The sequence below is a fragment of the Talpa occidentalis genome, unplaced genomic scaffold, assembly GCF_014898055.3.
Source record: "Talpa occidentalis isolate TD23 unplaced genomic scaffold, MPIMG_talOcc4v2.1 talOcc4.15, whole genome shotgun sequence".
NCBI classification, from domain to species: Eukaryota; Metazoa; Chordata; class Mammalia; order Eulipotyphla; family Talpidae; genus Talpa; species Talpa occidentalis.
In genome coordinates, this window is record NW_023601543.1 from 41322996 (window position 1) to 41339987 (window position 16992).

The 16992-nt window shown below is 36.0% G+C and overlaps 1 protein-coding gene across 1 annotated transcript in view; it reads left to right on the plus strand.

Moving 5' to 3' along the window:
- The window catches only part of BRWD3 (bromodomain and WD repeat domain containing 3), a 154238-nt gene that overhangs the window by 99130 nt on the left and 38116 nt on the right, over positions 1-16992 (plus strand). Inside the window, 5 exon segments of the mRNA XM_054695885.1 lie at positions 1348-1497; positions 6164-6240; positions 6803-6971; positions 8068-8181; positions 16763-16870. Coding sequence (XP_054551860.1) covers positions 1348-1497; positions 6164-6240; positions 6803-6971; positions 8068-8181; positions 16763-16870 — 618 coding nt within the window.

The following is a 16992-nucleotide window of genomic DNA, read 5'->3' on the forward strand; positions in this document are numbered from 1 at the left end:
TGTTAATAAAGTTTTACTGGAATGGAGACACACTTATTCATTTATATGTTATCTCTAGCTTGTTTTATGCTATACAGAGTTGATCAGTTACAACAGATGTCATATGACATGTAAAGCTAAATATATTTACCCTTTGACGCTTTACAGAAAATGTCTTCTGATCCCTGCCCTAGACCCACTCCTGTCCTACCTTAATCATATAGGATCAATATCTGATATATGCACTGGGAAGATTCATATTTCCAATAGAAATTGCTGATCAGGCAGTAAGATTCCTATTTCCACTAGGTACATTGTAAGCTCCTTACTGGTACTTTGAGATTGAACGAACTAGTAACATAAGAATGTGTAGTTTTTATCTCCAGATCTAACCACAACTCTTAAAGAATATGGTAGCTTTCTAGACTAATTTTGATTTTATTTAAAAAGTCTAGCTAACGGACCCTGGATTTTAGTTTTTTATTTGATATGGGTAAACACATGTTTAGGTAATTATCTTGAATATCTCCATATATTCTTAGATCACTTTAATGCTTGCTTTCTTAATTTCTGTTGTTTTGTTAGTTAATATGATATTCTCTGATTTTGAATAATTTTGACTCAGACTTTTGACTGAGTCAAAATCATTTTGACTCAATGATTTTGACTCAGATTCACTATTTATATTCCTTTTTCCTGCTAAGCTGATATGTCAAATAGCAGACTTATCTGAGACTAATAAACAGGGTAGTTGAATCTGTAAACATTTTTATTTATATTGACAGTGAAATGTTTACATAAAAAAAACTGGTGCTACATGCTGATTCATAAGACTTTTAAACTTTTTTATTCCTGATGACGTATCAGGGTTATAGTTTTGACATGGTATATCAGTAATAATATTTTATACTTGTAAAGGTTAGAATAAAATAGCTTTCACTTTAAATTTTAGATGTTAAAAATTAAATCTTAATTTAACCTGTTTATTAAATATAACTTTATAAAGCCAAAGTATATATTAAAAATTTTATATAGATAGTTAATGTTACAGATAATCTTGCTTCATTCTATATAAATTGTGAATAATGTAATATATGTATATTCTGGGTGGGAAAATTCTTGCAGTCCATACTTTCAACACTGCCTTTGATGTGATCACAACATTTTCAAAAGAGATGAGTATCAAGATTAGTAGAAGGTGGATTAAATATATGTAAATACAGTTATATCTTGGTTTTTCTTCTTTTGGATTTATTCTTATCCCTTACTGTTTCCATCCACACCAATTTATTTTCTTTATACATATTTCTTTGTGTACATTCACTGAACCTTTCATTTTTTAAAATCCATTTTCCTTCTCTTCCATAGAACGATTATCAACCTAGCTGTGGGCGATCTTTACGAAGGACACAGCGAAAGCGCCAGCACACTTACCAAACACGGTCCAACATAGAGCATAATTCGCAAACATCAAGTCAAAATTCAGGTGTACAGGACGACTTAGACAGCTCCTCAGAGGTTAGATACTCAATATTATTTGCTCAATGTAATTTTTTTGCTTCCCAACTAGTATCAATTTGGATTTGCCTTTAAGGGTTGCTTCTCTATTAGAAAATTATTTTAATGATTTTCTTGTAATATTTTTATTCATTAGTAAGGTATTTAATAGGCAAATTTAGACATTATACTTAATTCCTTTCAATATCTTCCCTGATTTATATCTAAAATATTGTCTTGGCTGTGGGTATCACGCATACCAGGAAAGTTTGGTTTTGGGTATAGTGAGAAAAGGTAGTGAAAAGAAATCTGCTTAGAAATGGAAGTAAATATAATATAAACAGTGGCAACTACACAGTCACAACTGGTTAACTAATTATCAGAACATGCACATTGTCATAATGATTTCATCAGTCAGAGAGATTGATGAGTATTGGTTTTTCTTATATCAAAAGAGTTGCTTTGATGGAGAATAGCTTATTTCGAAGCCTTATTCTACTAATTGCTTCAGCTAGGACTTCCAATAGTGTGTTGCAACTATCTCCTGCTGGAGATGGTAGAGTTCATTAAGATCCAGGATGATTACCTGGACCTCTTTGGGGATTCCAGTGTGACTGGCAGGATAGGTACTGACATCCAAGACAAAAAGTGCAGCTGGCTGGAGGTTCAATGTTTGCAATGAGCCTCTCCAGAACAGTGTCAGATCCTACAGAACTATGGGCAGAAGGATGCAAAAAAGATGGCCTGGATAAAGACACTATGTAAGGCACTGAATCTGCCAGCTTTGTTCCTGCAATACGAGGAAGACAGTTTAAACAGCCTTATGAGTATGCTGCACCCCTACCCCCATCCATCTTCCTGGACTCGCACACAAAGATCTATAAGCAGAAAAAGTAACTTAGAGAATGAAGAACTGGAAGGGAGGCTCTCATTAAATTATTGTCTAACCTTGAAAAAATAAATATGAAAACTGATATAAAATAATTTATGACTATATAGCCTGCACTGTCCACAGTTCCAAATTATGGAGCCAACTCAGTGCCTTTCAGCAGAGAAATGGATAAAGAAATTGTGGAATATCTACTACACAGCTATGCAAAGGATGAAATATAGTGGCTTTGGGTACAAAATGGATGGCTCTTGAGGTGATTATGTTAAGTGAAAGTTATATAGTGAAAGAAAGAGTGGATTGTTTTACTCCTCTGTGGAATATAAATAATCAAAAAACATACACAGGCAAAATATAGTGAAAGAATTTAATTGTTACCAGAAGGAACATGAGGGTGGGGTGGGGGGGAGGTTGCTTAGGAGAGGTGTCAGGGAAAGGAGCACAAAAAATTTTGACAGAAAGCGAATGGTTTGGTGGAGAATGAATGGAACATGTGCACATATGGAAGAGCAAAAGAGCAAAAATGTTATCCTCAAAATTAAAATAAAAATAATTTTTGAAAAGAATTCTAATTCAAATAAATACTTACAGTTAAAATGACTTTTTTGGTGAAAATTTACTTCACAATAATTGGTAAAATGAGGCAGTTTTGAGGGTACAGATAATACAAGGTAGGCAGTGAGTTATTTTCTAAACTGGAGATTATGCAAGGTTGTGTTCTTTATCTCTGCTTTTATGTATTTAAAATTTTATACAAGGATAATTAATATTTTATGTATAGTAATTTTATTCACTTGGTAGAGATATATAGCAATTTTTTGAGACGAGAGGTTTTTTTTTTTTTTTTTTTTAGTTTATGCAGTTCTATTTGTTTGTTTTTAATTGAGGTAATAGGTAATATTTGTATATTCCCATCAGGTATTATCACCTTGGTGAATCCACCAAGAAATCACTCATAACTCATAGTCCACCACCATAGTCCTTTGTGCTTCCTTATCTTTTTGTGTTTACACAAGTTGACTTCAGTTCTGTAGTCAACTATCAAGGGCTAGATTTAAGCTTGTCTTTATCTGACTCTTAGTTTAGTTGCTTTATAGTCCACATATTAGTGAAACCATCAAGTATTTATCTTTCTCCTTCTGACTTATTTCACTTAGCAATATATCCCTTCCAGCTCCATCCATGTTGCCACAAATGGCATGAGTTTTTCTCTTTTGATCATTGAGTAGTATTCCATTATGTTTATACAACACATCTTCTTGATCCACTCATTTGTTTTGGGGCAGTTCATTTGTTTGCATAATTTAGCTGTAGTAAATAGTCCTACAATAAATATGGGAGTGCAAATTTCCTTCCAAATGAGTGTTTTCAAAATTTTTCAGTTACTTAGACGTAGAAATATTGTGTGAAAAGCCAGGTCCATTGTTAATGTTTTGAGACTCCTCCATACTGCTTCCCTAAGGGCTGGACTGGTTTGCATTTCCACTAGCAGTGTGAGAGGGTTCCCGTTCCTCCACATCTTTTCCATCCTTTGCTGTTTCTGGACATTTCAATATGGGCCATTCTCACAGGTGTGAAAATTGTGGTCTTGATCTCATTGTCTTGATTTGTACTTCCCTAATGATAAGTGTTGCTAGCATTTTTTCACATGCCTGTTTACAGTTTGTATGTCTTCTTTGGAGAAGTGTCTGTTTATTTCTGTGCAGTTTTTACTGGCTTATTTGTTTTCTTTTTGTAGAGGTTTAAGAGTTCTTGGTATATCTTTGATCATCATTCTTTTGTCAGATGTATGTTGTACAAATATTTTTTTCCTCATTCAATAAGGTATCTTTTTGTTTACATTTTAGTTTCTTTCCCTGTGCAAAAGCTTTATAGCTTAATGTAGTCCTAATTGTTTATGTTCTCTTTTGTTTTCCTTGCTATTGGGGATGAATCGCTAAATGCATCACTAAACTTTAACCTATGAAATGTTTTGCCTATATTGTCTTCTATGTATTTTATGGTTTCAGGTTTTACATCCAAGTTTTTAATCCATTTTGAATTTATTTTTGTGTGCGGTGTGAGATAGTGGTCTAGTTTCATTCTTTTGCATGCAGCTGTCCAGTTTTCCCAATACTTTATTGAAGGAGGCTATCCTTGTTTCAGTGTATGTCTTTGGTTCTTTGTCAGAGTAACTGTCCATATAAAAAGAAAGTTACAGACCAGTCTCCCTAATGAACACAGACACAAAAATCCTTAATAAAATCCTAACAAACTGAATCCCACAATACATTAAAAGGATCATACACCAAGATGAAGTAGGATTCATACCAGGGATACAAGAATGAATGATTTAACATCAAAAATCAGCCCAAGTTATTCACATTAACAAAAAGAAATATAAAAAATTACGCGGTCATATCAATAGATTCTGAGATAGTATTTGATAAGCCCCAACATCCATTTATGATGAAAAAACGGGATTAAACACAATGTACCTTAATATAATAAAAGTCATCTAAACCAAACCTACAGCTAATATCATTTTTAATGGTGAAAAAGGAAAGCTTTTCTACAAAGATCTGGCACAAGACATGGATGTGTATTCTTATCACTAGTAGTAAACACAGTATTGGAAGTTCTAGCTAGAGCAATTAGACAAGAGAAAGGTATAAAAGGAATCCAATTTGGAAAGGAAGTAAAGCTATCATTATTTGTAGGTGAGAACCCTCAAGAGTCCATTGAAAGACTAATTGAAACAATCAATTTAGCAAAGTGAAAAGGTATAAAATCAACAAGAAAATCAGTTGCCTTCATATATACAATGTGATAGATTAAAAATAAATTAAGAAAGTGATCTATCAAAGGAGGTAGAAGTTATATACAAAGAAAACTGTAAGCCATTGCTGAAAGAAATAGAAGACACAAAGAAATAGAAAAATATTCCCTGTTCATGGATTAGAAGAGTCAACGTTATCAAAATGGCCATCCTACCTAAACCAATATATAGATTCAGCACAGTTCCCATAGAAATATTAACGGTGTTTTTCAAAGAACTGGAGGAAATACTTCTGAAATTCATATGGAATCACAAAATACCCTAAAGAGCAAAAGCAACTCTCATAAAAAAAGAAAGAGAATGGAATTATCAGATTCCCAGACCTCAATTTATATTATAAAGCCATAATAACGAAAACAGCCTAGTACTATATCAATAACAGACACACAGAATAGTGGAATAGAATTGAGAACCCAGAAATAAACCCACCCACAGATACTTTTAAAACAAATGGATTTAACTTTTAAGAGACTTATATTTGGAAGTCTTTTTAAAAAAAAAATATTTACACAAGCACTGGGTACAGTCAGAAGCACGGAAAGGTGAGAGATTTCACCATAGCTAGAGCGGGGAACGGAACAAGCAGACCAACGAAATACACTGCTGAGGGGAGCAGCGGGCGTGGCAGGAGAGGTCTGCCGCGCCATGTGGGACCCTCACCGGCAGCCGGGGATCGATCCAGTGCTGCAAAGGCTGCGGGCAGCTTCATAGCCCAGCACTCAACCGCTGCGCCATCCGTGGAGGCCCTTATATTTGGAAGTCTTAAGAAGGCTGTTCAGTTTTTGAAATGATAAAATGATGCCTTGTATCAATAAGATAGTAGATGCTAGAAATTTTTAAATACCTGGTAGACTTACTTGTGTTATATATGTGTAAAAATGATTATATGTATTTTATTAGAATTTTTAACATTAAAAAAAGTGTTATAAAGCAGGTAGTGTGTATAATCATATATCTCAGTTGCTGGCTCTTTGTTGCAGGAAGATGAAACAGTTGGCACAAGTGATGCTTCTGTAGAAGATCCTGTTATTGAATGGCAAAGTGAAAGTTCTTCCAGGTAATTTTTTGATGGTTTTGTTTCATCAAAATTAGTTAACTGTTTAATGTGAAGAAATGTTCCTGGAGGAATTTGATAAAACTAGAGTTAAAATAGTAGAAAGTGTAGTTGACCAGAGACCTGTTCTTTTATCCTGGCTCTGCCAGTATCATTTTGGTCATATCATAATGAACTTTAGTTCTCTTGTCTATAAAATAAGATCTGCTTTAAACCCAAAATTCTGTATCTTGGCAGGATGTATTTATTTCTGTTTCAAATCAATCCATTTAACCATTTCTAGGGATATAGAACAGTTTTATAATTTTTTTTTATGATTTGGATTGGGAATTTGAATTTTAAATCCTGTTATAAAAAAATAAGCATTATATTTTGTCTAAGAAACATTTCCCTAAAATCACTTAGGTAATGACCAAGATTCTATACTGATATTTATTTCTCTTATGTTAGAACAAAGTCAAATCATGTTATTCATAGTGTTGTTTGATTACAAATGATCTTCAATAAAGAGGAAAAACTATTCCTTTTCTAAACTTGCATATTCATGATTCCTATTTATTTACAGTGATTCTTCCAGTGAGTATTCTGACTGGACAGCAGATGCTGGGATAAATTTGCAACCTCCAAAAAGACAAACCAGACAGGCATCTCGGAAAATATGCAGCAGCTCTGAGGAGGAGAATTTGAAGTCTTTAGAAGATAGGCCAAAGAAACCTAAACAGACTAGAAAGAAGGTTTGTGATTTTACAGTTTGTGTTTCTGGGCTTTTTGTTTATCTTTGCCTTTGATAATTGAATATTTTGTAGTAACTTGACTTTTCTTTAAAAATAACATTCCATCTTAGGAACTAAGTAAATGAAATTAATTAAAATGACTTTAAAATGTAAAGAATTTTTGAAAATTTTCTGTTATCAAAAATAGAGTTCAGAATATATTCATTATTATTTTAAGTGTTATATTTAAACATAGTGACAATTATTTGTGAAAATGTAGAATTGTAAATAGTAAGCCACTATAGCATAAAAGTGTTATTCTTATCATGTCACCAGTCGTAAATTTCTATACATATTTGACTTGGAAAATGGAAAGAGTATAATAAATGATGTAGGACTTTTCTCCCATTTATGTTTTCATTTTCATCCCAATGATGATTTCTTTTCCCCACTATAATTTGGGTGATATAAGACTTAATCCTCATAGTTCTTTGAAGAATAACTTGAGATATTGTTGTGTATGCATTTTTTTTATAGCCAGAACAGGTTTGTTATAAAAGGGAAAGAAAAGTAAAGAACACTTGCACAGACACAAGCGGGCAGAAAGATCTGCCTCCCTAAAAGGGACAGATTTCTTAAAAAGAGGCCTGCATAATCACAGCTAGGCAGTCTTGGGAGGATAGCTGCCACTGCTGCTGTGCAAGGGGAAGTTGGTGAAGAGAAACACCTGCAGAGTCACAGGCAGGCAGAAGAATTGCTTCTATGTGTATGTACATTCTTTAGCCTCTTGCCATAGTAGATAGAATCATCTTGATTATTACCATTTTGTTGGCAAAAGTTATTGCTTATATTTGAATTCATTTGGTATTCTAGGGACATGAAAAATAAATTTGTGGGTTAGAGATAGTATATCATGTCATTATTATGTGTTAGGAAAAATTGAGCAACATGCTAAAGAAGTCACTTGATTGTTTTATTAGCACAAAATTTGTTGATAATTGGTAAAGGAAAATATTTAAAATTTATTTACTTTTAGCTTTTATTTTTAAACATTCTGTTATTTTTCATGCTACTATTCTTGTATTTATGATTCATACATTTGTGAACTATATTTTAGAAAGGAGGACTGGTTTCTATGGCAGGTGAGCCCAATGAAGAATGGTTTGCCCCTCAGTGGATCTTGGATACCATACCACGACGTTCCCCATTTGTTCCACAGATGGGAGATGAGGTAATTGTTAGCTGTTACAACCTTTTCCTCTTGAACATCAAGAGCTCTCACTTTAATAGTCTTAGGACATTTGTATTCTCACTTTTATTATAGTTACATGTACACTTACTTGCTCCACTCCATTATGTATTTCTTGTGACTAGTGAGTGAAACCTGTTCATCTTTTTATCTTTTGTAGGACCACAGAATCTTCCATCATGCTTAATGATTAGTGAACATAGAGATAGATTGGTTTGTAAAGTAATTAAAAGAATTGTTTTTTATGCCTATCTTCATTATCACTTAGTAGAACAGAGTGATACTTTGCATCCTAATTCAAGTCCTAATACTGAGATTTTAAAAACAAAGCCCACTTTAAAAAAAAAATAATTTATTTATTTATATATATATATTTTTTGCATCAGTTTTTTTGTACAATGTTTGCTTCCTTTTCTCAGGTGTGGTCCCCATAGAATTTCCACCACCAATTCAACATCACCATAGTCCCTTGTGCTCTTCCCACCCTCTTTTTGATCCCTCTCCTTCCTCGTCCCCCTCCCCTGCAGAATGTCTCTGATTTATAGTTTTCTCTTTATTTTGTTTTGTTGTGTTTTTTATTGTTGTTACATTTTTGCTGAATCCCATATTTGGTTCCCCTATATTCCTCCTATAAGTGAAACCATCTGATATTTTTTTTTTCCTTCTGACTTATTTCACTAAGCATAATCCCCTCTAGCACCATCCATGTTGCTGTGAATGGCACTAGTTTATCTTTTTTGATTGCTGAATAGTATTCTATTGTGTATATGTACCATATCTTCTTGATCCAGTAATCTATTTTTGGGCATTTGGGTTGTTTCCAGGTCTTACCTATTATAAATAGTGCTGTGATAGATGTAGGGGTACAGTTAACCTTTTGAATTAATGTTTTGTGTCCTTTGGGTAGATCCCTAGCAGTTGAATTGCTGAGTCATATGGTAGCTCCATTTTAGTAGTTGGAGGAACCTCCACACAGCTTTCCATAGTGGTTGGACCAGCTTGCATTCCCACCAGCAGTGTAAGAGAGTTCCTTTTTCACCACATCATCGCCAGTATTTGTTGTTGCTAGTTTTTTTTTTTTAAGTTTTATTTTTATTTTTATACAAGATCTGGGGTACAGGCCAGAGGCACAGGAGGGTGAGAAGATTCATGAAAGACAGAGTGGGGAGCAGAACAGGCAGGTAGACTAAAATACACTGCCTAGGTGGGCGAGACAGGAGAGTTCTGCTGCACTGTGTGGGATTCTCCCTGGAGGGCCGGGAATTGAACCCTCACTGCATTGGCTGTGGACAGCCTCATGGTGTGGCGCTCAACCCGCTGTGCCACTGGGGAAGCATGCTAGCTTTTTTAATATGTGCCAATCTTATTGGTATAAGTTGATACCTCATTGTGGTTTTGATTTGCATTTCCCTGAATATAAGGGATGTTGAACATTTTTTTCATATGCCTGTTGGCCATTTGCACTTCCTCTTTGGAAAAGTGTCTTAAGTTTTTCTGCCTCTTTTTTGACTGGATTGTTTGCTTTGCTTTTGTTCAGTCATGTGAGCTTTATGTAGATCTTTGTGATCAATCCCTTATCAGTTGTATGGAGTGAAAAATTTTCTCCCAATCAGTAGGGTGTCTCTTTGTTTTGGTTAATGTCTCTTTTGCTGTAGAGAAGCAAAAAAAAGTTTGATTTAATCCCAGCTGTTTATCTTTTCCTTCAGTTTCTTTGCTTTGGGGGATGAGTCTTTAAATATGTTACTGAGATGTGTATCATGTAGAGTTTTACCTATATTTTCTTCTATTTATTTTATGATTTCAGGTCTCATGTTCCTTCTTTTATCCATTTTGAGTTGATTTTTGTGCATGATGTGAGGTAGTGGTCTGCTTTCATTCTTTTGCTTATGGTGGTCCAGTTTTCCCACCACCATTTATTAAAGAGACTGTCCTTGTTCCAGTGCATATTGTTTGCTCCTTTGTCAAAGATTAGTTGTCCATGTATGTGTGGCTTTATTTCTGGGCTTTCTATTCAGTTCATTGGTCTATGTGTCTGTTTTTGTCCCAGTACCATGCTGTTTTAATTATTATGGCTTTGCAGTATAGTTTGATGTCTGGGATTGATACACCTCCATTCTTCTTTGTTTTCATCATTAGAGCTTTGGGTATTCGAGGTTTTTTGTGGCTTCATATGAATTTCATCAATATTTAGTCTATTTCTTCGAAGAATGTCATTGAGATTTTTATTGGAATAGCATTGAATCTGTTAATTGCTAAAAAAAGCCCACACTTAATCTAGTAAAAAATATAATAAAAGATATTCAACCTTGATTCAGGGAATGTCTTTGTACAAATAGGCCCTTCCTTGTGAGCCTTTCATTGAATAACAGACATATTTATAATTGGTCAATCAAATATTAATTACATTTCTAGATGGTGAAAAAATAATAAAATTGTATTTGCTTATGAAATTGCAGTGACATAATATTAGTTCTCTTTGGTTTGTATAGTCTCTGACATAATTGACCAATTATTCAATTTTGAGTGAATGCTTACAGTTTTCAATTTAAGATTAATAATAGGAATGTGATATTGTCAATGAAATAAAAGGAGTACAACCTTGCAAATGGTTAAAAATTTTCCCAATCTTTTCTGTAATTGCCTGTTATATTTTGCCACAGGTAGCTAGCAGATAGCCTTATGAATAAGCTACTACCTGCTGATTTTTTATTATGCTTAGATATTATTAAAGTGTTTCCTTTCATAAGTGTGTCTTTGTAGGTATTGTACTTTGAGCAACACCTGTTTGTGATTATGTTAGTAGAATATGCTCTGATGAATACTGTAATAAAATGAAAAAACTGAAAGAGCTTTCTTTAAGAAATGTCCAAAATCAAAATTTCTTATTTATTGCCTATTTTTATAAACGGTTAATAGAAGTAACATTGACTAAATCTTAGAAGACTTTAGAGAACAACTTAAGGATTTCTGTACATTCTGTGATCTGATGAGAGTCCTATATTCTGTAGTATCAATTTCACCTTGATAGAATCATTTTCCTTCTATTTTGTTAAACTTAGCACATGCTTAATACACACTTCAAGACTCATGTGTATTAAGTTAGTTAACAACACCATATGTGATTTAGAGGTATAGGTTCACACTTCACATACACTTCACCATGCCACACCTACCACCAAAGCACCCATTATCCTACACATTTGTCCTTTGGGCCGCTCCCCACTTTGTCTTCCTCCCCATCCTTCGCCTTTGGCAACCTAAATTCTTTTTTTGAAACATGTATTTATTTATGCATACAAGAGCTGGGGTACAGGCCAGAGGTGTGTGGGGGAGAAGGTGAGAGGATTCACCAGAGACAGAGTGGGGAACAGAACCGGCAGATTGACCTAAGTACACAGCTGAGGAGAGCAGCGGGCTAGTTAAGAGAGGTCTGCTGTACCATGTGGGTTGCTCCCTGGCCAGCCGAGGGGATCGAACCCTGCAGAGGCTGTGGACAGCTTCATAGGTTGTGTCTTAACCCCTTGTGCCACCAGGGAGGCCCTGGCAACCTAAATTCTATAGTCAGATTTTGTTTTTGTTTAGTTTTGACATTCCTTTTTTCAGCTTTTAAAAAAGTTGAAATCTTGCCTTTTGCACTAACAGGGATGGAACTCCAGGGGATTATGTTAATAAGCAAAATGAGTCAAAAGGAGAAATACAAATACTGGATGATTTCAATCATATGGAATATAGAGAATCAAAATGTTCATTTTTCAAGGTCTAACTCAAATGCCAACTTCTCAAAGATATTATCCAACTTTGCATTTGCTTGTACTCCTTTTCTGGAACTATCTTATTTTCTTTTATTATACACATTACATTGTACCTTGTACTGTATACTTGCATATATTAATGTCTGTCCATATCCTTGAAGAAAAAGAACTTTCTTTTGATGTGTTAACAGCAGTACCCAGTGCCTTGTACACAGCTTTTCAGTCAGTATTTGTTGAATACAGGAATACATATATAATAAAAGATATTTGATTAAGATATTTTTATTGCTATTTTTACCCTAACAATTATGGTTGTATACTCCATATATAGCTTTTCTCATTTTCTGTTGTGTTTTTAGGTGTTAGAAATTCTGGCTTGGAATGTAAAATTGACAATACCAGAGAGAGGTAGACTGGAGATAGGGAGCAAAGAGGGGAGGGGACCCAGTGGACTGGTGGAGGATTAAGGGTGCTTTCCTTGGTGGTGAGTGTAGTGTGTTCAACTGCATCTGAAGAGGTGCACACTTATACCTCTAAATCATATACAGTGTTGTAATCCAATATTACCTTGCTTAAAAAATACAATATAAAAAATGAAACTTACATAGATCATGTCAACTAGTATGTCAATGCATTTTTAAAATCTTACAGTATGGTGTTTTAAATGTTTTTTTTTTTTCTATGTATCTCTACCACTACTTTAAAATTATTGTGGGAAAGAAGCCTTTTTTTTTAATTTTCTACATAAATATGATTTTATTCTTCTGCTATCTTCACTAACAAAATTTTATTATTCTTCTGTCTTCTTTTTTTTTAATAATAAATTTTATTTTTATATTCCCCATACAATTGCAACCCCCTTATTTTGACCCCAATCCCTCCCCTCCCGCCCCCTACCCCCATAGAGTGTCTCTGGTTCATAGTTTTTTGTTGATTTTGATTTTCACTTTCTTATAGTTATTCGTTTTCCTGGTCCCTTATTTAAGTTTTCTAGATTCCTGCTATGAGTGAGACCATCCGGTATTTTTCTTTTTCTTTCTGGCTTATTTCGCTGAGCATGATCCCTTCCAGCGCCATCCATGTTGCTGCAAATTGCATGTGTTTATCTTTTTTGAATGCTGAGTAATATTCCATGGTATATATGTACCACATCTTCTTGATCCAGTCATCTATTTTTGGGCATTTGGGCTGTTTCCAAAGCTTAGCTATTGTAAATAGTGCTGCTATAAACATAGGGATACAGGTGTTCTTTGGAATTGATGTTTCTGTGTCCTTTGGGTAAAGACCTAGGAGTGGAATTGCTGGATCATATGGAAGCTCTATGTTTAGTAGGTCCAGAAATCTCCACACAGCTCTCCATAGTGGTTGGACCAGTTTGCACTCCCACCAACAGTGCAAGGGGTTCCTTTTTCTCCACACCCTCGCCAACATTTGTTGTTGCTAGTTTTTTTTAATATGTGCCATTCTCACTGGTGTAAGATGGTATCTCATGGTAGTTTTGATTTGCATTTCCCTGATTACAAGTGATGTTGAACATTTGCATTTCCTCTTTGGAGAAGTTTCTTTTTAGCTCTTCTGCCCATTTTTTCACTGGATTATTTTCTTTGTTGTTGTTGAGTCTCATCAGCTCTTTGCAGATTTTTGTGATCAGTCCTATCATTAGTGTTGTGTGCAAAAATGTTCTCCCAGTTGGTGGGGTTTCTCTTTGTTTTTGTTATTGTCTCTTTTGCTGTGCAGAAGCTCTTTAATTTGATGTAGTCCCAGCTGTTTATCTTTGCCTTCACTATCACTGCTTTGGGTGATATGTCTGTAAAGATGTATTTGATGTGAATATCACGTAGAGTTTAGCCTATATTTCCTTCTATGTATTTTATGGTTTCAGGTCTTATGTCTAGTTCTTTAATCCATTTTGAGTTGATTTTTGTGCATGGTGTGAGGTAGTGGTCAAGCTTCCTTCTTTTGCATGTAGCGACCCAGTTTTCCCAGCACCATTTATTGAACAAACTTTCTTTGCTCCAATGCGTAGTCTTCTCAGCTTCATTATTTTTTCCTTGTCCTGCATTCTTGGGAGCTTTACTATTATGTGTCTTGCTCTATTTTTCCTTTCGTCATGGTAGTTTGGTGGTGTTCTTGCTTCTTGTATATCAATTTTCAGCTCCTTCACATTTGGGAAGTTCTCTTCAATTATCTATTTGAATATTTTCTCTGTTCCTACAACTCTCTCCTCTCCTTCTGGGATTCCTACAACTCCTATATTTCCTTTCCTCATGGAGTCAGATAGTTCCCGAAGTCTTTCTTCGGTCTTTTTCCTTCGTACTTCTCTTTCCTTTTCTGTTTTGGTTCTTTTTATTTCTGTGTCTTCAAGAGTACTTATTCGTTCTTCCATTTCATCTATTCTGCTTTCATTGCTTTTCCCAGAGTTCTTTCGTTCCTCCATTAATTCTTTGATATCCTGCGTTTCTTTACTTCCCCCTTTAGGGACTCAATTTCATTTTTCTGATCATTGATTATTTTTCTCATATCATTGTTTTTCTTTTCTGAGTTCTGTCACTTTTTTAATCATGGCAATTTTAAATTCTCTTTCTGGAAGGCTCAGAAGTTCTTCCAAGTTACTGTCGTTGCAATCTGGGGGGTGGTTTTCTTTTTGTGGTGTGCTTTTTTCCTCAGGAGTTGTTAGGTTGCGTGTGTTTCTTCTACTCCCTACTGTCTGTTTTCTAATTTGTCGTATGCATTGGGACACTCTGTTGCGGGACTGGCCAGCATCTTGGGTGAAATTCTCCGCTCCCCTCTGGCTCCTCCGAGAGCCATCTGTCCGTTTCAAGCAGTCTTTACTGAAGAAAGGTCCCTGTTCTAAAATGCCGATGTGGAGACACACTCCCCTGTGTGCCTGGTCTGCCCCGGCAGTGGGTTCCCGCTCCCCCTCTGGGCTTGGACTGCAGGCCAGAAGGGGCCTGGCATGGTTGAACTTCCCCACTCACCTCTGGCTCCTGAGGGAGCTTTCCGCTGGTTTCAGGCAGTATTTACTGAAGAAATGTCCCTGTTCTAAAATGGCGATGTGGGACGCACTCCCTGCACGTCTGATCTCAGGCACACTATTCTGCGCATCTGCTCTGCCCCGGCCGTGGGTGCCTGCTCCCCCTGTGGGCTCAGACTGCTGATTGGAAGGGGCCTGGCATGGGCTAACTTCCCAGCTGGCCACTGGCTCCTCCGCGAGCCTTCTGCCGTTTTCAAGCAGTCTTTTCTGAAGAAAGGTCCCTGTTCTATGGGGTGTTAGTGACTTTTTTCCTGGTCACCAAGTGGCGCAAGAGATCTCTCCTAATGTCCTTGGGGAGCTGTTTTTTTCACCCCGTGGGACAGGGAACAGAGCGGGAATGGTAGGGTAAACCTCAATGGCTTTTGTGTGCTGTGTCTGCCTTGTGCCCCACCGTTGTGGAGAACCCACGCCCCAAATTTCGTGCCCCAGGTCTCAGTTCCAAAGCCCTCAGGTCCAGGATGCAGGCTGTAGCCCAGTTCAATGACCGCAGAAATGGCGCCTTTTGCACCCCGCTCCAGTGCCTGGGCGCCTGGTTCCTGATTACTCAGTGAGGGACTTTCACCTCAGTGAGGGCCCCTGTGTCTCCCTGCAAGCATAGGTCGCAGGCGCGGGAACCTGGGCAGCCGCGATCTGCGTTTGCTTTTCAAGTGTGCTGCTTTTCTGCGCAAGCTTACCGGCCGGCACAGGGCTGTGTGTAGATCTCCGGGGTCTCTCTTGTTCTCTAATGGCGCCTGGAGCCCTTCACTCACCTCCGCGGCGAATCATGCAGGGTTCTCCACAGCTCCAGTTCACAGGGTGTGGTGGCTGAAATAGTTCCTTTCCACTCACAGTCCCGCTCGATATGTAGTTTGTTATTGTTGGTAGTTTTAGTTTGTTTTTTTTCCTCCTTTCTGTTGGTAGGAGAGTGCCGACTTTGTGGGTGGGGGAGGGTAGCAGGGTTCTGCGCTTTCCTCCCTTCTAGTCCTCTTTTATGGCAACTTTCTTCTTCGGGTGGTTTGCTGGAGTCGTCTGTTTATCTTCCGTGTCCCAGTTCTCACTGGGACCTGCTGCTTTTCCTCCCTATTAACTTTTTTTTAATGGGAGCTCTTACTCGCAGCGTCTCCTCGCCACCATGTTGATCCGCCCCTGCCCTAAGAAACCTTTGTTTAATGAATCAGAATATAGTAGTAAATGCTGTCTTAAAGTGCTGAGGGTCAAGGTTCAAATTCTTTAATTCATTTTTTTTCTATACTGTGTTAGTACTGATGTTAATTCTTGTAAAGAATAAGATTAGAATGCCTTGAAATAGCTCTATTTAGTAGACTGTGGTTATGGAATTTATATGTATTATATATATATATATATTTATATGGTTATATAATATATATTTTTAGATTTATATGTGTGAATTTACATATTTATGAATGGTATATAGGCTGAGTATTAAAATGTTACTGTTTAGGATGTCAGTTACAATTTGAAATATTGTACTTTAAAATATGACCATTTGTGTTCATTTGTCATTATTCTCTGTTTCTTTAGCAGACTTTTAAAGCTGCCATAGGGCAAAGGACTGTATGTGTGCAGTGTTTATATCAAGCAGTATTTAGCATAGGGTTAGATACATAGGTGTGAATGAACATTAATTGAGGGTGACAAGTACCTTTATCATACAAATTTTTTTCAAAATTTTTTGTATTTGTTATAAACAGAAGACTTGTGATAGCACATATTAGGATCTAGAGAGTTGTTAAATAATAGTTTGCTGTTATTTATTACCTCACGGTTTTTGTTTTAGCTTATCTATTTTAGGCAAGGACATGAAGCTTATGTGCGGGCTGTGAGGAAATCAAAAATATATAGTGTTAATTTACAAAAACAGCCATGGAACAAAATGGATCTCAGGGTAAGTTTGCCAAATTTATAACCTGTACAATTGAAATAGTTTCAGAATTCAGTTATTTACCTATAAGATTTTCTCACTTTTATACATATTTTACTGTTGATTATATATCTAAGATAAGGTGA